Source organism: Suillus clintonianus, assembly GCF_016758775.1.
Source record: "Suillus clintonianus strain FC179 chromosome Unknown DEU56scaffold_36, whole genome shotgun sequence".
NCBI lineage: Eukaryota > Fungi > Basidiomycota > Agaricomycetes > Boletales > Suillaceae > Suillus > Suillus clintonianus.
In genome coordinates, this window is record NW_024539260.1 from 259,029 (window position 1) to 286,895 (window position 27,867).

The 27,867-nt window shown below is 48.1% G+C and overlaps 9 protein-coding genes across 9 annotated transcripts; 3 read left to right on the top strand and 6 right to left on the bottom strand.

Annotated features, from left to right (window-relative positions):
• Positions 1-8,916: 8,916 nt before the first annotated feature.
• On the bottom strand, positions 8,917-9,375 carry DEU56DRAFT_756196 (uncharacterized protein; the record flags this gene model as incomplete). Its single annotated transcript, XM_041349996.1, is given in 3 exon segments — positions 8,917-8,976; positions 8,996-9,121; positions 9,187-9,375. 3 exon segments carry the CDS (start codon positions 9,373-9,375, stop codon positions 8,917-8,919), a joined length of 375 nt encoding a protein of 124 aa, XP_041208414.1.
• A 1,272-nt stretch (positions 9,376-10,647) lies between these two features.
• Positions 10,648-10,950, top strand: DEU56DRAFT_716220 (uncharacterized protein; the record flags this gene model as incomplete). Its single annotated transcript, XM_041347593.1, has 1 exon — positions 10,648-10,950. A coding segment is annotated over one exon (303 nt), but the record flags the coding sequence as incomplete, so codon positions are not given.
• Positions 10,951-11,550: 600 nt separating this feature from the next.
• DEU56DRAFT_804835 (uncharacterized protein) lies at positions 11,551-13,689 on the bottom strand. The gene is made up of 7 exons (XM_041353258.1): positions 13,597-13,689; positions 13,431-13,543; positions 13,256-13,373; positions 13,126-13,200; positions 12,704-13,077; positions 12,128-12,656; positions 11,551-12,074 (listed from the first exon to the last, which is right to left on the bottom strand). Exons 1-7 carry the CDS (start codon positions 13,628-13,630, stop codon positions 11,719-11,721), a joined length of 1,599 nt encoding a protein of 532 aa, XP_041208416.1. The 5' UTR covers positions 13,631-13,689; the 3' UTR covers positions 11,551-11,718.
• Positions 13,690-14,490: 801 nt separating this feature from the next.
• DEU56DRAFT_804842 (protein-tyrosine phosphatase-like protein) lies at positions 14,491-16,573 on the top strand. The gene is made up of 7 exons (XM_041353259.1): positions 14,491-14,671; positions 14,722-14,975; positions 15,054-15,107; positions 15,163-15,355; positions 15,415-15,686; positions 15,740-15,793; positions 15,850-16,573. The coding sequence occupies exons 1-7, from the start codon at positions 14,607-14,609 to the stop codon at positions 16,149-16,151; spliced, it is 1,194 nt and encodes a 397-aa protein (XP_041208417.1). The 5' UTR covers positions 14,491-14,606; the 3' UTR covers positions 16,152-16,573.
• A 492-nt stretch (positions 16,574-17,065) lies between these two features.
• On the bottom strand, positions 17,066-18,980 carry DEU56DRAFT_804846 (uncharacterized protein). The gene is made up of 2 exons (XM_041353260.1): positions 18,640-18,980; positions 17,066-18,570 (listed from the first exon to the last, which is right to left on the bottom strand). Exons 1-2 carry the CDS (start codon positions 18,892-18,894, stop codon positions 17,293-17,295), a joined length of 1,533 nt encoding a protein of 510 aa, XP_041208418.1. The 5' UTR covers positions 18,895-18,980; the 3' UTR covers positions 17,066-17,292.
• Positions 18,981-20,463: 1,483 nt separating this feature from the next.
• DEU56DRAFT_354867 (uncharacterized protein) lies at positions 20,464-21,068 on the top strand. The gene has a single exon (XM_041345826.1). It carries the CDS (start codon positions 20,651-20,653, stop codon positions 21,023-21,025), a length of 375 nt encoding a protein of 124 aa, XP_041208419.1. The 5' UTR covers positions 20,464-20,650; the 3' UTR covers positions 21,026-21,068.
• Positions 21,069-21,927: 859 nt separating this feature from the next.
• DEU56DRAFT_697294 (uncharacterized protein) lies at positions 21,928-22,661 on the bottom strand (the record flags this gene model as incomplete). The annotated part of the gene is made up of 5 exons (XM_041347251.1): positions 21,928-22,070; positions 22,124-22,195; positions 22,252-22,341; positions 22,390-22,457; positions 22,510-22,661. Coding segments are annotated over 5 exons (525 nt in total), but the record flags the coding sequence as incomplete, so codon positions are not given.
• A 1,010-nt stretch (positions 22,662-23,671) lies between these two features.
• DEU56DRAFT_354844 (Metallo-dependent phosphatase-like protein) lies at positions 23,672-25,385 on the bottom strand. The gene is made up of 8 exons (XM_041345825.1): positions 25,262-25,385; positions 24,988-25,111; positions 24,837-24,927; positions 24,487-24,773; positions 24,351-24,426; positions 24,087-24,276; positions 23,939-24,017; positions 23,672-23,834 (listed from the first exon to the last, which is right to left on the bottom strand). The coding sequence occupies exons 1-8, from the start codon at positions 25,279-25,281 to the stop codon at positions 23,784-23,786; spliced, it is 918 nt and encodes a 305-aa protein (XP_041208421.1). The 5' UTR covers positions 25,282-25,385; the 3' UTR covers positions 23,672-23,783.
• DEU56DRAFT_804864 (uncharacterized protein) lies at positions 25,383-27,543 on the bottom strand. The gene is made up of 2 exons (XM_041353261.1): positions 26,995-27,543; positions 25,383-26,810 (listed from the first exon to the last, which is right to left on the bottom strand). Exons 1-2 carry the CDS (start codon positions 27,324-27,326, stop codon positions 25,658-25,660), a joined length of 1,485 nt encoding a protein of 494 aa, XP_041208422.1. The 5' UTR covers positions 27,327-27,543; the 3' UTR covers positions 25,383-25,657.
• Positions 27,544-27,867: the final 324 nt, after the last annotated feature.

A 27,867-nucleotide genomic window follows, 5' to 3' on the forward strand; every position in this document is an offset into this window, starting at 1 on the left:
CCCCCTCTCCTGGTGGTTTACCCCCTGGGAATTTTTTTCCCTGTAGTACCGGACCTCAAAGATAGTAGGGAGTCCATTCCTACGCTTATTTGTAGTGTATATATCATACATCCAGCCCAGGACACACATAGGATCCTTCTACAGAAACAAAATGATAGAAAATCGCATTTTTGACATTTTTGATGTTTTTCAGTATCTTACCCTTGCACATCTGGTCAACCCTGTTAATATATCATTAGAATAGTATATATACTTCCTTTCATGATGAAGATCAGTTCAAAATAGGCTGTTAGTTTGAGATACTGCATATGCTTGCTATTTCTACTGATAAGATATCAATACCTTCAAAACATCGAAATTTAATAATCAGAAACTTGGTGTACATTTACAATATATTCAGTATCATAAGTATACATTTACAGAACAATCCAACAAGAATTGAATGCTGAGGAAGTGAAATAGATAAGAAATTGAGTGTGAGAAAGCTCAAAGACCCAAAACATCGAAAATGGTCAGTTGAGCAATAGTAGGACTTTAAGGCTAGGTCAACACACATCTACACTACATCCCTTCCACTCACCCCCTACCCTCAGGGCAATATGTAGTATTGGTTCCTTAGGTAGTTTACAGTCTATCTTACATATATTTAATGAAATATTCAACTTGAATTATATATAAATGTGACTTTGTGCAGTTGCCTACCTGTTGCAAAAGCTGAAAGACCACTCCAGGATCAATTTCAACTGATGATTTTGGGCCCGGTGTCTTCTTACTTGAGGGTCTTATGTGAAATCAGTGTAAAATGTAGTGACAATCACAACTACACTTAGATAAGACTAGAAGTTGCCAGCTCCTCAAGTTCACGGTCAACAGATTTTCTACTTCTCGGTTGATAACGTGTTGTTCGTGGGTGGTCAAAGAGTAAACAAGTTACCTTTTTGTCTGAAGAAACTATATGGACTGATTTCTGTGATTTTGTTGTGTATGAAAAATGATAGGTATGTTTCACCCTAGTAGGTCATGTCTCAACCTATGAAAGTATGTCTCAACTTTGTCGTGTTCTCCTGTCTCGTATTTCTCTTCCTGTAAAAGAGAGATGTCCTTGATAAATATATGTAGAGCTTGGCTCAGTAGAGTAGTGATGAGTAACTTGGTTATTCTGGATAGCCTCCCTGTGGGCTCTTTAACCTAAAATTACTTTGTTGAAAATGATAGTACTTGCACCCTTACTATGTCTTGCCTTGATCTCACTCTCAGTTAGTGGGATAGGTTTAGAGTATAAGTTTTGTCTTAGTCTTACTTCAAGGCACTTGGTTTGCCTGCACTTTGACTATGTCTTGCCTGAATCTCACTCTCAGATTAGTGAATTAGGTTTAAAGTGGGAAGTTCTATTTGCATGGGTGTAAAATGGGCTCCTTTTATACCTTTTTGGAGGCCAGATTACTAAGCATGATTCATCACATGGATTGGTAAGAATGTGCTTACAAATCCTACCATTTGGTGTGCTGAGTCAGCTTGTTTTACTAATAATACATGTATCTTACAAAGCATGATAAATCAAAGGCATGAGTCATCTCATGGATTGGTAAGGTTGTGCTTACAAACCAAGCCTTTTGGTGAGCTGAGTCATCCTGTTTACTAAGAAGATTATAAATACAGTTGCAAGTCTTACAAACCATGACGAATCAGTGACAAAACACGATGAGTCAGGCTGAATCCTTACAAATCACCTTATTTCCCAGTCACATGACCTGATTACAAACATGATCAGTCAGCTAGTGAGAAAGTCTGATGAATAAGCCAAGAATAAATAGAAAGAAATGGAAGGTCACAGAACAAAATAGAAATACATAGAAATCCCCGTGTATAATACGAGAAATGAAACACGAGAAACGAGGCTTCAGAAAACAGACTGATGAATCAATGAAAAATGATAGAATCACTTGGTGATATGGTAGAGTACAGTTCATTATACCTTCCTTATCTTTTGTATAGCACACATGTCATGGTATGGACTGCATACCATGCATGACACCGGTTGCTTAAAAATGGGTAGTACTCATCTAGGTGAACACATCAATGGTCTAATCTTCAAAAATGGATCAGATCTGATAAAGTTATGAGCCATAGTAATTCAGATTTCAGTTATATCCACAGTCGGCCGATGTTTTGGATTTATTTAGCTTATATCTTGGTCAGATGATAGCCGATTGACAAAATAATACTACCAATATGCTCACCTTTACTGGGGCTACATCTGTTGTTAACAATGTTAAGCATAAAAACAACTTTTGGTCGGCCGATATTGTGGATCTCGGTCATATGTTGGTCGGCAATGTTTCGTATTTCCTTAGCTTATATCTCGGTCAAACCACAACCAATTGACAAGATAAGACTACTGATGTGCTCACCTTGACTTGGACTACAACTGTCATTTTTCTCATTATCTCTGATGTTTTGGATTTCAGCCATATCTCGGTCGGCTGATGTTTCAACATGTTTCGGCCATATCTTGACCGATGTTTTTGACCTCAGTCATATCTCGGCCATATCTGGACCGATGTTTTTGATGTTGACCGATGTTTTTGATGCCGACCGATGTTTTTGACTTCAGTCATATCTTGGCCGATGTTTTTTGATTTTGGAGATATCTCAACCGATGTTTTTGATGCCGACCGATATTTTTGATGCCGACCGATGTCTTTGATGCTGACCGATGTTTTTGATGTTGACCGATGTTTTTGACTTCAGTCATATCTTGGCCGATGTTTTTGATTTCGGAGATATCTTGACCGATGTTTTTGATGCCGACCGATGTTTTTGATGCCGACCGATGTTTTTGATGTTGACCGATGTTTTTGACTTTGGTCATATCTTGGCCGATGTTTTTGATGCCGACCGATGTGTTTGACTTCAGTCATATCTTGGCCGATGTTTTTGATTTCGGAGATATCTCGACCAATGTTTTTGATGCCGACCGATGTCTTTGATGCTGACCGATGTTTTTGATGTTGACCGATGTTTTTGACTTCAGTCATATCTCGGCTGATGTTTTTGATTTTGGTCATATCTCGGCCGATGTTTTTGACTTCGGTCTCGGCTCACTTGATCGCATCGGCCCACCCGATTAAATCAGCCAACACATCATATCGGCCGACCTGATAGCATCAGTTCTATCGGCCGACCTGACTTCATCACAAACTCATATCCATCGGCCCACCTGATAGCATCGGGCATACATTTCAATCGGCCGATTCGATAGTATTGGTTCCATCGGCTCACTTGATTGCATCAGACAACAAAGTCTGTCGGCCGACATGATTGCATCAGGCATTCATGTCAATCGGCCGACATGATAGCATCAGACATTCATTTTCATCAGTACACCCAGACAATAGCTTCACACCCATCATTGGCTGATCTGTACACTCGGCCACTATATTCAACATGGGCCGAGCTGATAACATCACACAACACCCCATTTTCCCCTGGTGATCGGCCGACATGTTTACATCGACTATCACAATCTATGGGCCCAGCTGTAAATATCAACTCTTTTTGAGCCTACCGGCCGACTCGTTAGACACGGGTGCACATTTTCGATCGGCCGACGTCCGCTGGCCTGTCTCGAACAGGGATATTTCAACCTCGGCTGCCTGTTTAATACAGGGTATGTGACTGAATGGGCTCACTGACGATATCATGTTTCATTCAAGATGATAAACCAAGTCGAAATCTATGATGAGGTTGTGTCCCTTGCTTCTCCCATATGAAGCTAAAGGGTTTAGGTGTGCGCTGATCATATGTGATCAATCATGTGATCATGAACATTTTACGATTGCACACAGCACCACAGGCTGCGGAGCCCGCTACATACTATGTTGAGAATCCAACAGCGCCAATGCCAAGGCAAGGGCACGCAGCCGGCCAATTGATATATGAATACACGAGTTCGCGCGGACGGAGCCTCAGGCTGGTGAGCCATTGTTGACTAATATGCAGTTCCTCAGGCCATCATGGGGTGTTTTCGGTTCTAGACCTTTATGTATACTATGGCAGATTCCGTAGTGCCCGAACACCATGACTTCCAGTTAGCGCTTCAAATCTTGCCTCGAGGACCAGTAGTACTGGCCTGATATTGTTATATCTAAATGGTGTGGGACCCACCCAGCCTTTAACTACTTCGCCTACCCCATGTCGCTCATCCTCATCCTCAACTTCACAATGACCGAAGATAATCAATTGAGCGATTCGAGGCCACTGAATTCTCCTGAAACCTGTTCACCCAGTGAAACAATAGCTGATGAAAGATCGGTCTGTCGCCAGGTGGCCACTTTCATGAAGTTCATTTCACTCACTCTGATGGCATCCTTCGTGTAGGGCAGACGCCGTGACAAAATCGGTCGGTTTCTCGGGCTAGGGAAGAGTGCGACTAAAAAGATTTCTGTGAGTCGACAAGGATTCTGAGTTTCCTGGAATAAGGCTCATGTGATCGTACGAAAGCACTCGAAGGATTCCCGCAGCCGCGACCCTGTTCTCCCGAAGGATTATCGTGAAGGTGCCTCATCGAATCCAAATATTAAGGCAGGTTACCTGTCAGTGTCTGCTCTCTGTGTCTAAATCCTGGTGGTTGCACAGATTCGGGAAACTCCCTCTGGTGTGGAACAAGGTGCTGATCCCCAATCGGCACTTCGGGGTGCCAAAAAGGCTGCAAATCTCATGAAGCCACTTTGGGGGTGTCTGAGATCTGGAGCATCCGCCGCACAAAATGCACAAGCGGATCTCGATGCTGCATATAATTTCCAGGACACATATCTCAAACCCCTCAGGATATTTGACACTGTGATTGGGGCGCTTGCAGATGTATGAACCATGTCTCTCGATAGGAGCCGAACTAATCCCATTCCATAGATACATCCATATGCAAAGATGGCACTGAGCGTGTTGTCTTGGGCCGCAAAAGTATGTTTGGCTATGCTCTCATTCCTATCTCTTGCTGAGCAGTCGTCTTGCGTGCAGATAGTTCTTGCTCAAGCGGATCGTGATAAAGTGATACTCAGCCTTCTTCAGAAGTTGGGTGAAGTCTATAGCTTCATTACAGACGACAAAAGGCTTCATCAGATCTCGTCGATGCACGCTATCCTTGGACAGATTTCTCGGCAGACACTTGAATGTGCCCATTTTATCAGAGATTATACGGAGACCAAGAACTTTTGTGAGTCTTCAACAAGTCACGGCGCTTTTTACGATCTCAATTTTCTACCATTTTCATAGGGATGAGAACTGGAAAGAACGTAGGCCAGGGAACAGATGATGTGATTCTAGGGTACAGCGGAATGTTAGACCAGCTCATGGACAACTTCCAGAAGCAAGTCATTCGCGACGTAGCCATCTATGTCCATCGTACAGGTAAGGGTTTGGACGTGCTTCTCATTCAACATATATTCATACTCTTCAGGCAAAATACTGGAGCTCAGTGGCATGACTTATGCGGAGGGCGCTGGGCTCGACATCGGGAAACAATGCCTACCAGAGATGCGCACGAAAATCATCTCCAAGATCACAGACTGGGTCCACAGCACTGGAGACAATGTTCCGCGTGTGCTGTGGCTATCTGGCCCTGCCGGCACGGGTAAATCAGCCATCGTACACACGATTGCTAAGTGGTTCAAAGATGTGGGAGGGCTTGGTTCATGTTATTGTTTTGACAGCCAGCGAAAGGCCGACCGTCACCACGAAAATATTTTTTCTACCATTGCACGCGACCTGGCTGACCAGGATCCGGAGTTGAGACGAGCATTGGCAGATGCAGTTGAGGATGCGAGTTCACTAGAGAAGACGACGGATATCATTCAGCAATGGGACAAATTTATCATGAAACCACTGAGGAAGCTCCCAGGGTCAAATACAAGACCTATCGTGATCGTGATAGATGCATTGGACGAGAGCGGCGGGATAGAGACACGGCACCGCCTTCTCCGCATTCTTGCGGGAAAATTAGGTGAACGGATCACCAAACTCCCAGCCAACTTCCGGATCATTGTCACTTCTCGCCCGCTCCCTGACATCGAAACTGAGCTTGCAGGTGCTCAGCATATTCAGCGGATGTCCATGGACGACATCCCACTAGCCACCGCAGAGAGCGACATCTACGCTTACGTATCGAAAGAGCTAGAAGAACACTCGGATTTTGGGGATGGTAATTTTGTAGCGCTCGCTAAGAAAGCTGATGGGCTTTTTGAATGGGCGCGTCTTGCTTGCAGGTACATCATAGCTCCCAGTATGGGCGTCACTCAGAGGGATTCTTTCAATGCTGTGGTGTCCCGTGATCCTGCTAGGCGGGAACACTTGTTGTATGATATATACGACTTCATTCTTACGGAGATCATGCCAAAGGATAAACACGCGGATTCCGAGTCTCAGCAAATGTGGCTAGCCATGTTTCGTTCCGTGATGGGACAGATCCTCGGAACCGCCGAACCCCTCTCTTTAAATTCCCTGAATGCCATGCGGAGCCGTTTTCCAAACGCAAATGAGCGTTACGAGGTGCAGGTCATAGTGCGACACATGGGACCCCTCCTCAGCGGCACTACCAACCCAACTGCCCCCATCCGACCCCTTCACTCATCCTTCGGCGAATTCCTGACAGGCCCATCATGCAATCAAGATTTTCTCGTCGACATGTCGAAGGTGCAATGCGACCTTGCTTCTGCATCACTTCATGTGATGGAACATGAACTCGACTTCAATATCTGTGATTTGAAGTCGTCGTACATCCCTAATTACGAGGACCTCGGACTGAGCGACCGAGTTGAAAGATCCATTTCCCCGCATCTGTCCTACTCCTGTCGATTTTGGGCTTCACACATCCAAGCAGCGGATTTCAACACGGAACCCGCAGAGGAAATATGATCATTCCTCAACCACAAGCGATTGCTCTTCTGGCTGGAAGTACTTGGCCTCAAAAGTGCAATTGGCTGTGCCGTTACTGCTCTTCTGATCATAGCTAAGTGGCTGAAGGTGAGCTTACAGTTTACCAAACTTGATGTCAGATGGAGTGCTGACGCGCAATCACAGGGTCATTTGGGATATGAGGATGTCTCGTCCACTGCAATAGATGTGCAGACATTCGTTCAAGTCTTCCACAGCATCATCTTGCACAGCACGCCACATCTCTATGTATCAGCACTTCCGTTCTCGCCCGTCAACTCTGAGATATCTACAAAATTTGCCGCCAAGTTCCCAAATACTCTTCGTCTGACATCTGGACATGCTCCAGACTGGACTGCTATTCAGAGTCTGCTCCGCGGACATACGGCTGGGGTGGAGTCAGCCTCGATCTCTCCTGACGGCACTCACATTGTGGCTGTTTTGGATCGCACTGTCCAGCTGTGGGATACAGCGACGGGCAAGCAATCTGGTGGGCCATGGCGGGGGCACCGTGGTCGAATTTTGTCAGTCTCGTTCTCGCCAGATCTAACTCGCATCGTCACTGGTTCTGCCGATACAACTCTCAGATTGTGGGATGCGGCGACAGGAAATCCGCTTGGTGAGCCCATGCGGGGGCATACTAGTTCAGTATCTTCAGTGTCGTTCTCCCCGGACGGCACTCGCATCGTATCTGGTTCGGATGACAAAACTATCCGGCTGTGGGATTCAGGGACAGGGAAGCCACTTGGTATGCCTTTGCTGAGGCAGGATGGTTCAGTTTTATCTGTCTCGTTCTCGCCGGATCAAACTCGCATTGTAACTGGTTCAGGTAATATCGTCCAGCTGTGGGATGCAGCAACAGGGCAGCCAGTTGGTGAGCCTTTGGAGGGGCACACTGATATGGTTTGGTCAGTCTTGTTCTTGCCAGACGGCACTCGCATCGTGTCTGGTTCGCAGGACCAAACTATTTGGCTGTGGGATACAGCAACAGGGCAGCCAATTGGCGAGCCTTTGGAGGGGCACACTAAACCGGTTTTGTCAGTCTCATTCTCGCTGGACGGCACTCGCATCGTGTCTGGTTCGCAGGATCAAACTATTCGGCTGTGGGATACAGCGACAGGGCAGCCAGTTGGCGAGCCTTTGGAGGGGCACACTAAACCGGTTTTGTCAGTCTCGTTCTCGCCGGATCAAATTCGCATTGTAACTGGTTCGGGTAATATCGTCCAGCTGTGGGATGCAGCAACAGGGCAGCCAGTTGGTGAACCTTTGAAGGGGCACACTAAACCGGTTTTGTCAGTCTCGTTCTCGCCGGACGGCACTCGCATCGTGTCTGGTTCGGAGGATAAAACCATTCGGCTGTGGGATACAGCAACAGGGCAGCCAGTTGGCGAGCCTTTGGAGGGGCACACTAAACTGGTTTTGTCAGTCTCGTTCTCGCCGGACGGCACTTGCATCGTGTCTGGTTCGCAGGACCAAACTATTTGGCTGTGGGATACAGCGACAGGGCAGCCAATTGGCGAGCCTTTGGAGGGGCACACTGATACAGTTTGGTCAGTCTCATTCTCGCCGGACGGCACTCGCATCGTGTCTGGTTCGCGGGATCAAACTATTCGGCTGTGGGATACAGCGACAGGGCAGCCAGTTGGAGTTGGCGAGCCTTTGGAGGGGCACACTGATGCGTAGTGATGTTCCGGCCCGGCTTGGCCCAAAAGCCACGGCTTTGGCCTGGCTTCAGACGGCTCTGGCCTGCAAGAAATCAAAGCCGGGCCAAAGCTGCAAATGACGGCTGGCTTTGGCCTGGCTCTGGCCTGAGCCGCGGCTCGAGTAGGGCGATCAATAGCGGCGGTGAAATGGCTGGCTGCTTCTTCGTGACATGCACCACCCAAAGCTTTGATTCTGAGTTCCTTCGAATATATCGTCCTCCGTCAAGTAGTGAGGGACGCCTGTCCAATGTTTCATCGCTGGTATGAATGAAGATTAAAATTACTAACCCATCGGTACAGAGGGATGCCAGCGCAACGATTCGCAGATACGTAGGTTGGCAGCCTGTCATGTTTGTACTTACGTTCTCAGTTGCAGCTAGTGGAAGACGTGCGTAAGTCCCAGTTCGAAGCGAAGTCAAATACAAAGTACTGACCAAAATCCTTACGACCACTTCCACTAGCGGAACTGTTTTGCCACGGGGTTTTGCCTAGAACGCACCATGATAACAGTCAACATAACAAGAGTGACAGATTTCGATTACGAGGCACTTACTGTAGTTTCACCAGCTGCAGTTGGATCGCTGACGGCTTCTGGAAGAGGAAGCGGCTTCGAACACTTCATACAAGGATTGAATACGCTTATCGCGAGCAGGGGATGGCGAACGAAGTACGAAAGGGTGGGAGAAGTATGTACCCATGCCGTTGACCACGGACGTGTTTCTAAGGGCCTTGGGACGGGCATCACGACGGAACGCTGCGAGTCAGATCTTCGTGGGCATCGGCGGTATCTTTCACGCCAGGGGCAGGCAGTGCACTCCTGACAATAGACATCTAATTTTTGTGTGTCGACTCAAGTACTTGCTCACAATTGACTTGATGGTCGTAACTTGATGTAGAGCTGAGGAAGGATGGCACACTAAGTCAAATCGACAACAATCCATTATAAAGAGTTATCGCGAATACAATAAGCCGAGTCTTTTCCCTGTGATAATGGTACAAGCTTGAGACAGTGCAAAGCGCAACAGCTTGTAAGACTCACAAAAGCTCTTGGTCTCCGAATAATTTTGGATAAAATGGGCACATTCACGGGTCTGCTGAGAGATCTGTCCAAGGATAATGCGCGTCGACGAGATTTGGCGAAGCATCTCATCTTGTGTCATGAAGCTGTAGAGTTTCTGTCCAGAGGTACAATTGAGCGCGTGAATTAAAATGAACGAAGAGGCAAGAGAATTGAAGCTACCTTGGTAGTATCTGGACTATATTAGGTAGTAGCATGCCTGAATCTGTCACAGCAAAACTCACTTTTGTATTGGCGAAAGTCAAGTTTGAGAACAAAATTTTATGTCGGAAGTTCGTTGTTGTCGTTGTCGTTGATAGTACATAGGGTAGCCCTAGAGCCGTGGCCCAGGCCGTCGGCTTTGGCTTTCCAGAATTCCAGGCCGGGCCAAAGCCGTGATCAAGCCGTCACTTTGGCTTGGCTTGGCCTGGCCTAATTGGGCCCGGCTTGGCTCGGCCCACGGCTTGAAGCCGGGCCATGCACATCACTACTGATGCGGTTTTGTCAGTCTCGTTCTCGCCGGACGGCACTCGCATCGTGTCTGGTTCGCGGGATGAAACCATCCGGCTGTGGGATACGGCAGCGTGGCAGCCAGTTGGCGAGCCTTTGAAGGGGCACACTGATGCGGTTTTGTCAGTCTCGTTCTCGCTGGACGGCACTCGTATCGTGTCTGGTTCAGATGATCACACGATCTGGCTGTGGGATACAACAACAGGGCAGCCAGTTGGTGAGCCCTTGCGCGGGCACACTGATTCAGTTTCATCAGTATCATTCTCTCCAGATGGCACTCACATCGTGGCTGCTTCAAAAGATGGCACTGTCCGGCTCTGGGATGTAGTAACGGGGCAGCCACTGGTTGAGCCCTTCCGTGGGCACACCGAGTCAGTTTCTTCAGTTTCATTCTCCCCGGATGGCACACGCATCGTGTCTGCTTCAAAAGATGGCACTGTCCGGCTCTGGGATGCAACCATCACTCAGAATGATCAAATCATTCGTTTCTCGTCCAACTCGACTCATGCGCTGCACAACCCTGCTGAGCTAATTGAGAGTAGCCGCCACCATGACCGCAGGTCGACCTCCTTTTCGTTGGGAGTTGATGGATGGATGTTAGGACCCAATCGGCAGCTCCTGTTTTGGGTTCCGCTCGGTCTTCGACAGCCATTTTATACTCCCAGGACTGTATTGGTGATACCCAGAGGAAATACTGAGCTTTATTTGAGCCGCATGGCACATGGACAACACTGGAGGAATTGCCGAGATGCGTGAGTTCCAGCCTTTATCATCCATTGCAGTTCGTGAAACGCATACTTCTAGGCCTACCCAAGGATAAATATATTTTGGCAATCGAGTCAGATAAAATACACGAAGCAGGATGTTCAGTCTACAGTTCGATCCCTTGTTGATTTATACCTAGCGCTGAGTTTATCGATTGGTCTCGAAATGCTGCTGCCAGTTCGTGATACATGTACTGATGGACTGCGGATCAAGTTGGAGACTGTAGCACACCGATTGCGGCACCGATGTCTCATCAGCGATCACCAGAACATCTTGAGTAGGTTTATAAATGTATTTTGACCACGTCCCATCTCACGTCACCAAATTATGTCCGAGAATCTTAGGCGGCCCTTGACTTCCGTAGGGTAACTTGGTTCGGGACCACTGAATTGCGAGCAAGCGAACTTGACGATGTCTCTACTAGAATTTGAGCCATCTACCCCATGATCAACATGATCTGCTCAGAGAGGTTGACGACGACATACAGTTCCATTATCTCAAACCTCGCGACCGCATTCTAGAATTACGTGGAGCTTTGCAGGCTTGCTCAACCTCAGGTTGGTTTCTCTGCACGTTGCCCGACATCACTGGTCCAAGTCTCTGTATTGTTTGACGAGAGGGGATTACTATAAAATTGGTAGTCTTGCAATCAAACGAACAAATACATAAACCAGTGTCACTACAAACGTCCCATTTAATATTAGGTATCTAATGACAATGAATATACCAACGGACGCACGCCACACACCTAAATCATACAGAAGTACCATCTTCCCAGTCCTCCACAGTCATATCTCCACCTGAGGTACTTCGTCCAGCCGCTTCCATCATCGCCCCCAGTCTACTCCCATTCAGAGAGCCCAGTACCGGCTCCTTACCCAACCGGACACGACCATAGGTCTCGTCCCACCGCACAGCACTCTTGAAGAAGCGTCGTCCCCGTGGTGGACCCCTCCCGACGTCAGGATCAACGCCGACGACACGATTCGAGAGGATGCTCATACGCTTCCGCCGGCGATATGAAGATCCATCAGAGTCGTACCGTTCATCATCCGATTCGTCGGAGCCTCCCCCTGGCTCCTGCAATTTGTACACAAACCGGGAGTGTTCTGCAGAATGTCAGAATTCCTCTATTGTGCCATGAAGGTTGGTTGACACTTACGAGCGAGCCGACGATCTAGATCATCAGTTCCACCGTCTTCGTCAGCATCTTCTTCAGCGATATCTAACCCAAGGTGCCGCCCCAGACTTTCCCTTGGAACTTCATGCATCCCGACACTGGGGGCACAAGGCAATTGCGAGAGCTGCTGTAGAGCCGTCGCCCGCACCTTATCCAAGCTCCCATCCCGCACATTCAAATCATCCATATTATTCTCCGGCACCTCGAGCCTGTAACGCGGGCCAAACCACTCAAAATACTCGTTCCATGGCAGATTTGGGTCGATGTCGTCCTGAATGCCGAGTGCACATGCAGTTTCATAGGTCCATGTCCGTGCAACGTTCTTCACTGTATATCCTCCACCTCCAAGAAGTATGAGTGGGACGTTGAAGGCGCGCAAATACTGCACGCAGTGAGCATGTCCATTCATAGTCAAGTTGAAGCATCCAAGCTTATCTCCTGCAAGAGAGTCCGCTCCACACTGTAGGATGACTGCACCGGGTCGATAAATTTCCATGATCTTGTTTATAATCTGAAGAGATGTTAGCTGAGGAAGGTGCACACTTGACGAGTACTCGCCGGTTCAAACACCCTCTTGAAAGCATCGTCCGTTATTCCGTCCTTCAAGGGGATATTCACCGTATAGTTCCTCCCTTTTCCTCTTCCTCTATCCTCCTGAGTCCCGGTACCAGGGAAATATTCCCCGAATTTGTGGAACGAGCAAGTCATGACGCGGTCTGTAGTGTAGAACGCTTCCTCTACGCCATCTCCGTGATGGCAGTCGATATCGATGTACAGAACGCGGGGGTATGTCCGCAGGAGCTCTAGTATACCGAGCACGATGTCGTTGATATAACAGAAGCCTGATGCCTCGCGTTTTTTCGCGTGATGGAGACCACCTGCCCAATTAATGGCGATATCTGCGGCTCCTGAAGATATGCGTTGTGCAGCAGCTGGAGCATGTCAGTGCAGAAGGCATGGATAAAGGAACGAGGTCGTACATATTGATCCTCCGGCTGATATTGAACAGAACTCAAATACACCTTCAAATGCGGGGTTGTCCTCGCCCATCAGAACTGTGGAGGTAATTCATAAGTAACAAGTGGATCAATGGGCATCGCTGGTACTCACAACGGGTGCCATGATAAGTTAACTCTTCGGCTGTCTCTGGCGTCACGCGATTCAGAAAGTGTATGTACTCGTCCGTATGAAAAGCCGTCATGGCTTCGGGAGTAGCACGTTTGGGACGCTACGCATGTGCTGTGTCCTTAACAGAACCATACGCAGTTCAGGAGGTAAGACACACCAGAACGTGCATTTTGTCGAGCATTCCATAGGCTAATACAAGATCATGTGTGACGCGCATCCGATGCGGTTTCATAGGATGACCGAGACCGTACGTATATGAACCGGTGTCGTCTGTGGTATTGGGTCGTTAGGAAAAAGAAACATAGAGTGAATGATGAGCGCACCATCATAATAGTAAGCTACCCGCCTCTTCGACATATCTTATGCGTTTTTGGAAAGACAACAGCTATCACCACTGCACGACTCGTGCGGGCGTTAATAATAAAGTCTTTGAGCTGCATTTACGACCTGGCGGAGTTCGAAAACCTAACTTGGCGGCCCGCGCCGGTCCGCAGGGAAAATAACCCTGCCAGTGCACTAGACATTTTTGTGACCGTGCACTGTTGCACAAAAAATAAAATTTGGGTGTACACAGTACTGTTCACTGTCTCATTCTCATTGTCACCCAGAGGCACAGTTAACAGGGGTGGTCGGTTCGGATTCACCATTGTATGTTAAACAGATATGTAAATTCCACCGACGGCGCTTCACTACCGTGACATCCCAACATCGTTCCTAAAGACGTCCTCCAGTTGGACTTTACCGGTACCACCCACCTTGAGCTCTTGAGCCTTCAATCATAGAAGCAAGTCCTCGTGAAGACCAAGAACGTCCGCTCCAGGCTCCTCTACGACAGTACTAGTCTAGTCTGCACTTGCTATCATTCGCTTTGTGCTCGGCTCCGTGGAGGAAATTGCATCAATTGGCAATGGATATGTTGAGGGAATTATACTAATGGGTGAGGGTACTTGACCAGAGAGATGCAGTGATATCGTTATCAACGCCGCCACCAAGATCCGACTTAAAGCCAAGATTACAGTGAGTTTGCTTCATGAATTCCAGTTCTGATACCTGTATTCAACCTGGTACCCATCCAATGTGTGACCTTTTATTCGTGGTAGTTCCGCCTTGTGAGGAGTGAAATGAACTCGTGTAACGTTAGTCGCATGCATGCACTGGCAAGAGAATCATGTGTTCGGTAACGGCAAGTTCCGATATGGATAACTCTCTCCGAAACCCAAAAACGATCAGAACCTGTGATCAACCCCTTCCACCGGCTCTGGTATAAACGTTGGCATATTGGTTGGCCAGCTCCACCTTTCCCTTCCTTTGCTTCTTCACCTACTCACCGAGCATGACCTGGTCAGATGTACCAATCTCGATAGACCCGATCATTACTGACAACGTTTTCATTGGAAAGTATGTAGCCTGTTGTTCAGCACTATGACCTTATCTGACATAGACCTCAGTCTCTCTGCCGCTCTATCGACCGATGTACGCAAGAAATTTGGAATAACACACATTCTTTCAGTTTGCACCGAGTATTCCTCCACAGACCATAACCACCTCACTATACCGGTCCAAGACTCGGAATACGAAGATCTCCTTATACATCTACCTCAGGGATGCAGTTTCATTCAATCCGCTTTGGACCAAGGGGGAAAGGTCCTAGTTCATTGCGCCATGGGCGTCTCAAGAAGCCCCACTGTTGTCTGCGCTTACCGTAAGTTTACGTCCCTTTGTTCGTTGCTTTCTTTGTGGGACACTTAGTTTGGCTGCTCGCGTGCCATTGAATGTCAAGTGATGTCCACCCAACGGCTGTCTGCTCATAGAGCAATACAATACGTACGAAAACGTAAGATTCGATATCCTAATTATTTCATTGGACTCATGACCGTTCGGCTACGCAGGTCGACCAAAGATCCACCCTAATTATGGATTCATGAAGCAGTTGATTGCTTTCGGCGAGTGCCGTTACAAGCCCTCACGCACAAACAGCGAGTACATCGCCTGGAAGCGCAGGCAAAGGCGTGAAGTATCTAAATACCTCGACCTGATCGCCGACACCGTACCCGTGATACCAGATCAATTATACCTTAGTAGGTGCGGACACTCGATTGTGTAGTTAAAACGCATTGCAGTTTACACCTTTTAATCCCCAGTGACTTCCCAGGAGATCCTGATGCTGCCGAATCACTTCTCTTGGACTTGGGCATGACACATGTGCTTTCCATCTCATCTGCCCAGCTACCGAAGCCAGATCTTCCTCTGTTCAATCACTGTTTTATTGATATCCCAAATAATGGTCGCGAAGCTTTGTTGCTTGAGCTTCCGACAGCATGTAAATTTATTGGTGATGCCATTACCGGCGGTGGCCAGGTGCTTGTTCAGTGCCGCGTCGAGCTCAGAGCTTGTATAGTAGTTTGTGCCTATTGTAAGTCGATTTTCTCTCTTCCTTAGATATACTTTTACATGACTGTCAACCAGTTATGTTCACGCGTCATGTATCACCACGTCAAGCACTTGGACTTCTTGAATCTGGTGAGTTTTAAACCTTGGATAACGTTGTAACACGTGTTCACACATGCATCATACAGCGCTTCCACTGTATAACGCGACAGACAATTTCTACCGCCATCTAGACCTTTTTGCAGCATGCAATTACGTCCCAACGCCTAACAACCCCCTTGTCCAAGCATGGATCTCAGGAGGCACGCAGGCTGGTAAGCCCTCCTTAAAAAAGAAATCTGCCACCAAGACCAACACCGCTACACTGTCGCTTGCGACCACGACGACGACGCTTGCGACAGAGCCTAAAGTGTTCGATTTAGCAGCGCTCAGCGAGGTGCTGGCACGGTTTCAGTCGACTTCGACGAGTGTGGGTGCTGCACGCGCATAATTCATCAGCGCGCGCTGATACTCTCGAATTTACTGTTCGACATGCTCGCTCATTTCATTATACCCCTCTTTTAGTCCATGAACAGTGCATCTTGATAATCTCGTATATCAGTGTCTATGCCTAAATTGCGAATCCAGTGTATGTAAAACCCGAGGCCACATATATCATGATCTAGCATTTACATGTACCAGTACAAAGCTGAGCACAAGACCTTCTACACTTCCTTCCTTGGTGTTGCGCGCGCGTCTGCACTCCTGCGCACTACTCACGCACCCTTCTTATGTGATACCTTCCTACTCCTCCCCGAACATCCCTCTGCACCGTCCTGCAACATCTCCCAGGCCCTTCGCATGCTTCACTAGCCATCACACCATCCCTTGCCTTTCCCAAACCTCCATACAACCACAAACTAACCGCATCCCACACTACTTCCCAACCCTAACTAAGTCCCTCTCGCCCCTTCATTCCTTTTGCCGCCAGTACCCGGCCAAACATGTTCAAGTCGTCCGCGCCTCCGCTTCTCGCTTGTGGTGGTCACATTCATTAAACACTCAAGCTGGTTGTCATTTGAGTATTTTTTTTTCATGTTTCTGGTTATCTATGTGTTACTGCTAGCTTACTATGTGATACCATACTGTCGCCACGGTCTATGGTTGCTCAATGCTGCCCTTAGTGGTAGCGTACAATTACTCACCCAATGTGACACATAGAAACCATGATTCAAAACTACGTTTAACACCGCAACAATGATCTGCGATGAGTGACTGGGATCCCATGCATTCTTGTTGGTCTTCTCGTCGCATCCCTGGCCCCCAACCCAAGCCCGTGGCGCTCTCTTGCTTCTTTTTCTGAGCGGTCCTAATACACTTCAATACCTCTCTCCACTTGGCTCCCCGTGCCTTTCGATCGGGACACCCCGATACTAAAATATTGCCGGCCTCGTTGCTTGTTTGAAAAGCCACTTGGTACCATGAGCAAAACATACACAAACACATCACTTTGATAGGAGGTAATCATGACCTCCGCTGAGCAGTGTGTAAAATAGCGAAGTACAATGGTTTACCTAGGGCAAAGCAAGTTGACCAGTGACTCTGCATGTCGATCTTCTCTATGAGTGCAGACTAACTCCAAGCCCGTGGCATCAAAGACGCATACCCTCCTGTCTCCTGATCAGGGTAAAAACACTAATGTCCTCCAATACCTCGTCCCACTTCACCTGTCGCGCCATTCTGTCCGGCCTCTCGGGCAATGCGGACTCGACCTTGATCTCTTTCAAGCATGGCAAGACCGCCGAAAGTGCGACCGCGACTTGCAGAGGTCGTGCTATCGGAGAGCACCCGACCCCAAAGGTCGTGATATTCGTGTTGGAAACACCACCTCCTGGTTTCTCAGCCGTAGGAAGAGCTACCTTCTTGGCGTCAAACACCAAACCGAGCTTCCTGAGATTGGGGCAAGACGACAAAACGGCTACGAGGCCCCTGAAAGTGATTTTGGGTGGTGTCTTCCAAAACCTCCATGTTCCAAGATAAAGATTCTCGAGGTTTGGCCATGACTTTACGATGGAACCAAGTGCGTCATCATCAAGCAACGACATGCAAAAACGCTCAAGGCTAATCTCTTTCAGACTAGAGAAGTGCATGAGGGGAGTGAATGTGCGGAGGGTGAATGCGTTGTCGATAAGGTCGGGAACCTCGTACACATACAGCACGATAATTTTCAGACCATCGAAAAGTACGCGATCTGTCAACTCGCGCAGGGCGCGTTCGACGGCAGGGGCAGTTTCAGGAATTTCGGAGAAGAGGATCAGCTGTGTGCATGGAACAACCCAACCCACTACCATTTTTCCGATCAAGGTCAAAGTGGATGAGTGGATTACTAAGTGGTTCAGGCTAGACTGGGCACGAAAGTGAGACTTGACGGGAGCGAAAGGTGCTGTGATCTCAACAGACAATTCTTGGAGGCCAACGAGACAAGATAGCCAGGAAAAATCTTCGTTGCCGTGCAAGGTAAGCTCCAAGTTCCGTAGGTACGGGAGCTCACGAAGAGCAAGCTCACTGACTCCAGAAGACGTCGCAGCTAGTTCGACGATTTGCAGTCGTGGTGATCGCCTGCAGAGACTTGATAGCGTTGAACACATGATGGGCGTCCAAAAAGCTTCTTCCTTGGATGTCAGATGGAGACGGACGAGGTTGGGACCCAGGAGGTAACGCATACATGAATGGAGATCACGAGGACATTCTCCGCATTCGAGCAGTCGAAGGTTTGGAACCAAAATTGACTGTGAAGAAAAACTCAATATGGCGTGAATAAACTCTGCATCTACCCCCCCGAAAATATTTGAATGTCCAAGAACTCGCACCCGAGATGCATATCGCTCGAAGATAGACCAATCTGCAATGGTCACAGTTCTCCGAATGACCTGATATTGACACGATGAAAGCGATTAGCACGATGGACAGCATCGCACCCGACGGCAGGTAGGACGTACAAGCTTCCCCTCACGAGTCTTTGTCCACAGATCTTGTGGAAGGCAAGAAAAGAGTGGTTCCAAATCATTCAGCTCGGTCCATAGCACATCCAAAGCTATATCTTTGAACGAATGGCAGACACGAGAAAGAGCAGCTAGAGAGCATCGCGAAACCCTCCGGTCAGGTCGATATCCAACCTCCAAGTTGCCAGAGGAGTAGAAGATGTCACAGAAAATGAGTTTTATGATCTCAGGAATGAGCAGGCACGCATGCATGGAGTATTTGCCTGTACAGTGGTATGTAGTAGCTGAAAATGAAGATATCGAGAGCTTCTGAAGCGTGATCAACTTGAGAGTCAGTGGCAAGCTTAGTCACTGACTCTTAGATCTAAGGCTGATCACACCGATGCCATGATATCGGACGTGCCGTTGAAACATTTTGTGCAATGTGTTCGTACCCAATGCCTATGATATCAGTATTATCGATATTTGCAATGTTAAGCAAGCACGAAATTCGACTCGGCGGCTACAGCGCTGATGATGCATATGCGTCGATGTCAAGCACTATCAAAGACCACTCATCTAACATCGCAAGCGGTACAATAATTACATAGAAAAACACATGACAAGCAACTCTTCTCTGCAGCATGACCGAACTCCTAAGCCCATGGCGTTTGGATTAAACGCGGGAACCCTCCTGTTGCCTGACCAAGGTGAGAACGCTAATGTAATCCGATACCTGGCCTGTTGCTCATAGTAGTTTGCTTGCATGGGGTGCGTTTGATGGCGAGGGCAGTTTCAGGATTGATGGATATAATCTGCAGGCTTCTGCATGGGACAACCCACCCTTCAAGCGTATTTCCGTCCAAGGTCAAATTAAACGAGCAGATGATTAAACTGTCAAGGCTAGAGGTACGAAATGAAGACTTGGCAGGTGAAATGGGTGCCACAATATTGATATTCAATACTATACTTGAAGGCCCACGAGACGAGACAATCAGGACAAATCTTCATCGCCATGTAAGGTAGGCGATACCCGACGCAGGTGCGGGAGCCCACAGATAGCAGGCTCACTGACTTTGAGTAACGTCGCATGTAGTTCGACAATTTGCAGTCGTGGTGAATGCCTGTCAAGACCTGATAACACCGAAGACACGATGTCCGTCCAGAAATCTTTTCCCTAAGGCGTCAAATGCAGCCGGACGAGGTTAGGACCCAGAAGGTTATGCATACGTGGATGGGGATCAGGAGCACATCCGCTGCCGTAGAGTTCTCGAATGTCTGGCACCAACTGCGACTGTGAAGAAAAACCCATCATAGCGTAGACGAACCGGGAGACCAGAGAAAAGGGGTTCCAAACCCTCCAGCTCGGCCCATAGCACATCTAAAGCTACGGCTTTGAAGGAATGGCAGACACAAGAAAGAGCGACAAAAGAATGCCGGGAGAGATTATTTCGCTCATGTCAACAGCAATTTGGTTCCCAATCGTTCGTCGAGTTTAAGTCGGAGCGATAGGTGTCAGAAAAAATGTGTTTTAGAATCCCTGGAATAAGCAGGCAGGCAGGCCGCAGGCGTGCATTGATGAGAGCTGGAGCGCAACCAAGGTCAGATTCATGACCAAATTTGTACGGAATTGAGGGAATATTACGTGAATTAATGACAAAGTTCCCTGACATGCAGGCCTCTGGGCCCACATAGCCTAGGCCACTATGATCAACGGTAACGAATCCATAATATTCTAGTAAATCCTGGCCTGGACAGGCTGGACCATAAATGCACAGCAGGCCACTGCCTGCCCAGTGCCCGCACAGTCACTGCCGTCTGCAAATTGACTAAGTACTTTCTTGATTTAATTTTGACAGACTTACAGATTTTGCAGCCGCCATTGAACTTCCCGATGAGCCCAACCGCAAGGTAATCGTCTATCGCCCATTCATGTTCTACAGTTCTGTATTTGAACTCTTGAACGTGAATCATAAAGGGAGATGTCTCCTCGTCAAGGTAGGCAGATCGGTTTGACTTCGAAGGCGCAATGTGGCTCGTCGTGGCCACCAGACTATGTTTTCATGGTCTGGGCTCGTCATCATCATCACCAGCACATGATGAGCCAGCCCGAACGAGTTACTTCGTGGGGATTCTGTGGGGCTTTCATGGGGAATCTCTCCATGATAATTATCATTCCGGGGATTTCGCGGCAGCAGCAGCGCCACTTGTGCGTCGAAGGGACTGGTGCAAAAAGTTCGGACCTCCACAATCTATGAAACGTCCAGTCTCGAATAAGTCATCGATACATCAAGGACTCGGCATCGGGCGAGGTGGTAGACGCCGGTATAGTGTGCATTGCCATTACTGTACCGCCAGAACATCTAGCGTACAGCTTCGAATTCTGTCCAGTTCGGTCATGTAGTCTTGTCCGAACCGATTATCACAACACGTGCTGGATCACGCGAGGACACATGCGTAGTTTTGCACAGCCACCTTCCAAACGCTATTCAACGGCCTGAATTCTGGTCCGGGGTATATCCTGGAAGCGACAATAATCATTCAATGAGATTGCGTGACGAACTTCAATTGAGAGACTGGACGTGTCGTTTGACTTACTAGTTGTTAGACGCTGGTAGCCACGCCACTCTATTGACTCCGTTTCTTGCTCTGACGGAGTTCCGAGCCCGACGCAGAAAACTGCTCCTTCGCAAGTTACCAGCCCATCATAAGAAGGTGGCGCTATTCCCACTTCGATCGTGCGAGGACTTGCCTGAAGGATCCAAGGAATACTCATCAGCGCCCATACATCGACGCAAGAAGCAAATTCCATCAAAGGTCGCAAATCATGGTAACTCTCGGTATCAATACGAGCGATCGTCGCAAGGGTGAATCAATTATGCAAGCGGAACAAAGCAGGCATGGGGAGTATATTTGAAGCACAAACCAGAACTTCCTGCCTTCTCGTCCAACGCGTAAACATCTTCCGTCGGGAGTATCACCATATCGCTTCCTTCAGACTGCAATAGGCTGACTTATCCCATAATATGGTTGTTCTTGATATCCGCCGGCAGGAGGGATCTGACCCTGATTGGCGGCGGGGTATGGGGCGTTACTGGGCTGGGGTGAGAGGGGCGCAGTGCCTGACAGGGCTAGGGAATATCCGCCGTGAGGGGGTTGAGTGCTCCCTGAAGCGGGCGAGCCCGGGGAATAGTTGTAGTACTGTTGATTCGGGGGCTGAGCGGGATAGCCGTTGTATGGCTGTAGAGGAGCATTTTGAGGATAGCCTCCGTACATAAGGTATGGAGCTTGACCGCCGGGAACTGCAGTGTACTGAGCCATAGGCAAGGCTGAGGTTGGAGGAGGCCCAGGGGCCTCGCTTGCCGCGGCGATGGAAGAGGTCCAGATTCCTCTTCCACGGATAGCTTGGATGATCGCATACAAGACGATGGTGTCGTAGTAAATGAAAACTGAAAGAAAGAAACTCTAGCAAACGGCAAACATTCACATACTGGAGACGTACCAGAGAAGAAGATAATAAATGCAACAGCCTCCACTACAGTTATCTCATAACAAATCTGGTTGGATGTGGGATCTGATAATTACGATTAGCAGGTCGCAAGAGTCAGACACAACCACCAAGCGACTCACAATCAGGATAAATACATCCATCGGGGAAGTAAAGGGCCCTGCCCGCAACGGCATCACTAGCTGTACCGATCCAAATCGCCCAGAGAATGACTGAGAGACGATGAGTAAACGAGAAAATTGCCACAACGTTTGACGCACAGAACCAAACGATTTCGAACGCGATCATGGACACGAATGCTCCACGGCGCACACGACCTACAATCAAACTGTCCTTGCATATTTCATGATCGATTCCATCAGAATTTCAGTAGCACTCACAACAGCGGAAGGGACAAGACAGTGAGACTGCCAGCTGCAAGCCCAAAGGCGGCAAAGGCCAAGTGGACATTTTGATATCCAGAGATAAGCGACTGGATGTGGGCACAGAGGCCAATGACCACGAGAGCCAATACTGAACTAAATGCTAGTAGACACAGTTAGGTTCAAGGCATCACATTTTAAAATAGTTCGGCTACTCACAAAAGATGGTGGCACGGAACCAAGGAAGGACAGCCATTTTTGCCTAGCGTACGTCAAGGCCTTCGTTCAAAATGACAGAAAAAAACGTTGCATTTAGGAGGTAGGCCAGAGGAACACGAACGCAAGGAGGCGCGGGGAGTGACGAAAGCATCTTAAGGTATATCTTGACCTTGACACCGCTTGACGTAGGACTGATTGATCGACAATTGAGTGATAAATTGAACCGGATTGATCCCTGGTTTACAGGACTCATCATGTGAGTCGCCGCCTCATCGGAACATACAATGCCAAGGCCACGAAAATACGCGTCGTGACCACAGGTGACCACTCACAAATCGTGCCAACAAGATAAAAAAGATAAAAAAGTGAAATGACAGATCAACCTGTGAGTTTAGGTCACGGCCCATCAACGCGCTGAGTGATCATTGTGCGCAATATACACCAATCGGGACAAGCATTGAATCGTGGCGATATCCTCATCGGTCGGCCTTCACAGCTTCACAGCACAGTAATGAATGAAGTTGAAGACCGAAAATCGCACTACAAAATACACTTGACAATGATATCCTTCTCGGAACCAAAAAAAAATTAGCCATACCGAAGAAAATAAAAGAATTGACACGAATGCGTGTGAGCGTGCGGTAGGACACGACCTAGGTCCTTGGAGACAGGATGAGGTGAGACCTCGCAACGAGGCATTTATTTAAAGACAAATCAGACAGTTGAGCGCTTACGGAGCAATTATATCGTTATTTCCTCAAAGTGTGGCAGGCGCTTGTACGTCATGCTTCTGGGCGTCTCTAAACTGGTCAACGAAGATCGACGGAGGATCCACAGGGGATTGCGATAAAGCCAGGCACCCCGTCGACCCCACTCGTTGCGCCTTTAGCCGACCACGCTACGCCCACACAATCCCTAGAAGCAGCGGAAAGCAGCTTAAATGCACTGTTTGATGAGAAAGTCGCGTTTATGGCATGCCCAAGACACGCGGCAGACAGGCAGGCAATTGTTGCCAGGAGAGCAACCTTCTAATCAGAAAGGTAAAAAAAATTGCCATTCAGAGGAAGTCCCATTCAGAGAAAGTAGTCCGCAGGAGGCCTTTTTGCTGGGATGGAGAGTACGTCCTAGTGGCATGATATGATCAGATCACAGCGCTGGATGAAATGCAATGCAACATTTCATCCCCGCATATCGCCTTTGGGGGGATATCGAAACGCAAGGAACTTACCGCGGGCGCATGTTGGAAAACTTTGTATTCTTGAGCAAGGCGTTCATCTAGCTCGAGAATCGAAGCCACATTACCACACCTGTGATGAAAACACGATAGGTTACGAGAGCCGAGACGCATGCAGGGTGCTCATTTGATCACCACTCACCGATAACAGTAATTTGGTGCGCTCCACACTGTCACTATCATGTTGTCAAACATGAGCTTATATCCTTCCATAGCGAGTTGATGGGCCCGCGCGATGAGGTCAATGGAGTTGTGGTGCGCGAAAGTTTTGGTAATGTCAGCGCCGAAGAGAAAGCCAGCGCCCCGCGGAGATAGGCCCCATCCAGTTATATCTGTTCAACAGAAAGACGTGTTGAGCTGACATCATCATAGTGCATGACTGAGCACGACTTAAGGAGATACACACCGTCTGGATCGGACCAAAGGAGGTCACACATTGGACCATCATGGGGGACTTCCTGTTTTCGATCAATAGCGCGTATCTAAAGGCAGAACTAAGAACGCGCGCGCGAAACACGGAGCATGAAACATAATAAACGCACCTGATCAATAGCCTGCAGGTTTGGACTGAGTCCGCCGTGGACGCAGAAAACTCTACCGTCCACGATCGCGCCTAACGCAAGATAGTCAAAGACCTCACAACACCATCTCCACACGTTGGTACTGCCATATTTTCTCTGACACTCGTCATAGAACCCATACACCTGTGTGATCTGCCGTGACTCGTGGTTGCCCCGGATCAATGTGATTCGCTCTGGATAGCGGACTTTGAGTGCCAGGAGGAGTAGGAACGTTTCGACACTGTAGAAGCCACGATCCACGAAATCACCTGTGACAACGGGATATTAAACATTAGACAGCCGATTGAAACGCACCCAGATGCAATGCTTACCCATGAAAAGGTAGTTCGTCTCCGGGCAAAACCCGCCTACCTTGAATAGTTCCATAAGATCATAGAACTGCCCATGGATATCGCCGCAGATCTTAATCAGAACAGCAAAATAAATATTAGCCTAGGAGAGGATTGAATTGGATGCATTCACCGTCACAGGAGAGTCCACGGCTTGAACATTTGCTTCTTCTATTAGGATCTCACGGGCCTTGAAGCAAAGCCGTTTGACCTGTTCCTCGGATATGGGTTCACATCGTGTGAGCTGGTCTATTTGCCTGTAAGATCAACGCGCGAGAAGTATGCAGTGTCGGACGTGTGTCGTGCGCATTGGATAACGCAATGCACAGAAGCCGGTTTTTGATCGCCAATTACACGTTGTTGCAGTACTTTGAGAACAAGCTGTGACAAAGAATGTGATTTCTCACCTGTCGAGATCACTGGGCATTGCAACCTATCTGATAGACCGTCCGAGTCGACGCCTTCGACAACAAGTTGTAGTACGTGTTTACCGTGGAAATTGAACGTCACATCAAGGCACAGTACTGCCACGTCAGATCCGCTCGGATTCCACGATGCGATTCTTATGAACAACATAATGTACAAAGTATGTATATGCAGTTTAGATACGCAGGTATATGGTATGTGTGCAGTAGCGATGTGGTACCAAGCAGCATAGCAACTGCTGTAAAAATGGCAGGAAATGCACGAAAGTAATCCATACACAAAACAAAGACATCAACGGAAACAGAAAAAATCCGAGTTACGAGACAGCTATAAAATACGAGATTCACAACAGTACATGAAACAAGGGGGTCTCGGTGTTATACATAGCCCGTTGAGGGACGAGCCCGCAGAGCGTTATCCGCCTTCCAAGCGCTTTGCCCAAGGCCGACATGCGGAGGATGATAAGGATATGAACTCTGCACTTGGGAATGATGCATGTATGACAGCGAGTTGGGCGGCGTTATTGAATGGTGCATTTGAGGGATCCGAATGTCCCCGCGGAGCACCCTCTCGTCCTGAATCGGCGCTAGGACAGGTGGTGGCGAGTCATATCTAGGTATGCTCGAATGATGCGACATAAGAGTGTGACTATACGGAACAACATTGTTTTGTGTGTTCATATAGTTATTGGATATGCTTGAATGATCAGAGACAGGATCCAATATCCCAGAACCATTTTGGTAAGACGCAACCTCGTGTGAGTCGTCCCGGTAGGCTGAGTAGTTGGGCGTAGATAGCTGAGAGTGCGGAGAGACAGAATGTGGTGAGTCAGGCGACGGCGAGCTGACTGCCTGATAGTGTGTAGGATAAGAGTGTGGATGCGAGATGTGTGAGATTGAGAGACGAGATGATACAGACGAAAGGTGGGCGGATGATTGCGGAGAGCCATCATGAATATTTTCCATGGGTGATTGATGAAGAGAGGATGAATGAATACGCGACATGGAGGGCTTCTCGCCGTATGCCTGAGAATAGTCGTATGAGTGATCATGCACAGCATGGCCACTGGAAGGCTGAGAAACAGCTGCTGTGACGTAGCCGTAATTAGCTTGCGAGGACTCATCGTAGCTTGGCGTGCTGTCACTGTAATGCGACTGGATCGGTGATGAGTGCGATGCAACTTGACCGTTGGACATGGCCTGGGAATGCTGGCTGATCATTGATGGGAAGGAGTTCTCGGGAGGTGTTGGGGATCTACTGGACACACTGCCAGAATGCAAGCTATCGGAATAAGACGGTACAGAAAATGCCTGTACCAACGGCGGGGGTGAGTCAGGCGCTGGAGGAATCGCGTGTTCGAGTGCCGGTGGAGGAGAGGGAGTGTCCGACGAATTGCGTTCTGAAATCAACGACGATGTGGTCCGGCTATTTTTTGTGCCAGAACCGCTGATGCCCACGGCACGGGCAATCGCAGCACGAGTTGCGGAGCTTGAGCTCCGTCGTGAGCCGGGAGAGAGATGAATGCGGTAACTGTAGAAGAAAGAAGAAAACGAAGCTCAGTTTGTTGGCCATGAATTGCGGCGATAAAATATGTTGAATGCATGATGGTGATAAGTTATATCAAGGAATCAAAATGGTGCAATTGCTGTGTGGCACGATAGTACAACGAGAATAGACCTAGGTGCCCACGATAAAGAATAGAAGATGTACTCACTGTTGCTGTAAGTTGTCTTGCCTAGAGCAACGTGTTTCGCATCCAGGAAAAGGACACTTGTGATTGCGTTCACCTGTGTGAACGCGAAGGTGTCTGGCAAGGTGGCCACTGGTAGTGAAGCCACGGTCGCAGGTCGGACAGACATGCTTTTTCTTTCCATTAGCCGTCCCGGACGATTGGGAGGACTGAGAAAGAGAAGAGGGGGCTGTCGGTGACTGCGGCGAATGACCTGCAGACTGACTAGAATCAGATAGATACTGTGCAGAAGAGTATTGAGTAGTATAGATCTGAGAACTAGCAGAATCATGCTTTGTTGAATTATGACGAGGCATATGGAGGGAAGCGAAATTTGCAGGGCTGCAGAGGAAACGGAGGACAGGATTGTACGGATTGCGGAGGAACTGGAGAACAGGCTTTTGAGGAGAAGAAGTTGTCGAGGCAGTGACGCCCAAGAGGAAAATACGTAAATAAGTCAAGACTACCAAATAAATGTCTTATATTTGTTATTGATAGAATCCAAGGAGAACCTCAATTTTATTTCAATTGAGGGCTACGTTTAGACTTTGGAATTGTCATTTCGTAACATACAGTTGTTGATAATAACTTGCCGTTTCTTCCGGAAGCGCACCCAAAACGGAATATTAATTTCGGAGCGGAGGCAGTTTTTGTAGAAAACCTCCGGATTCACGAGGCTCGATTTCTTCACACTCAGCGCTTCACCCCGTCTAGAACCAGAAGACCCATTAATACATGAATATGACACTTCTCTTTAGATACAACTTGCACTGCCAGTGGAATGTCCTCAATGCTTGCATACTGACCATTTTAAAGTTGAGTTCTGCCAGATCTGTTGTGGAATAGACGCCTTCTTCC

Excerpts from the sequence above, each read along its gene's own strand:
- DEU56DRAFT_354844 (XM_041345825.1), bottom strand. The coding sequence starts at position 25,281 with ATGCCCAGTGATCTCGACAG. Across the intron at positions 25,112-25,261 it reads ATGCCCAGTGATCTCGACAG|GCAAATAGACCAGCTCACAC; the intron begins GTGAGAAATCAC and ends TTGATCTTACAG. Across the intron at positions 24,277-24,350 it reads CCTTTGGTCCGATCCAGACG|ATATAACTGGATGGGGCCTA; the intron begins GTGTGTATCTCC and ends TCTGTTGAACAG.
- DEU56DRAFT_354867 (XM_041345826.1), top strand. The coding sequence starts at position 20,651 with ATGTGGCTCGTCGTGGCCACCAGACTATGTTTTCATGGTCTGGGCTCG.
- DEU56DRAFT_804864 (XM_041353261.1), bottom strand. The coding sequence starts at position 27,326 with ATGCCTCGTCATAATTCAACAAAGCATGATTCTGCTAGTTCTCAGATC. Across the intron at positions 26,811-26,994 it reads CAAGACAACTTACAGCAACA|TTACCGCATTCATCTCTCTC; the intron begins GTGAGTACATCT and ends TTTCTTCTACAG.
- DEU56DRAFT_804842 (XM_041353259.1), top strand. The coding sequence starts at position 14,607 with ATGACCTGGTCAGATGTACCAATCTCGATAGACCCGATCATTACTGAC. Across the intron at positions 15,356-15,414 it reads GATCAATTATACCTTAGTAG|TGACTTCCCAGGAGATCCTG; the intron begins GTGCGGACACTC and ends TTTAATCCCCAG. Across the intron at positions 15,794-15,849 it reads ACTTGGACTTCTTGAATCTG|CGCTTCCACTGTATAACGCG; the intron begins GTGAGTTTTAAA and ends TGCATCATACAG.
- DEU56DRAFT_804835 (XM_041353258.1), bottom strand. The coding sequence starts at position 13,630 with ATGTCGAAGAGGCGGGTAGCTTACTATTATGATG. Across the intron at positions 13,201-13,255 it reads AACTTATCATGGCACCCGTT|TTCTGATGGGCGAGGACAAC; the intron begins GTGAGTACCAGC and ends TTACCTCCACAG. Across the intron at positions 13,078-13,125 it reads ATCAGCCGGAGGATCAATAT|CTGCTGCACAACGCATATCT; the intron begins GTACGACCTCGT and ends GACATGCTCCAG.
- DEU56DRAFT_804846 (XM_041353260.1), bottom strand. The coding sequence starts at position 18,894 with ATGCATGCGTGCCTGCTCATTCCTGAGATCATAAAACTCATTTTCTGT. Across the intron at positions 18,571-18,639 it reads AGACTCGTGAGGGGAAGCTT|GTCATTCGGAGAACTGTGAC; the intron begins GTACGTCCTACC and ends TGTCAATATCAG.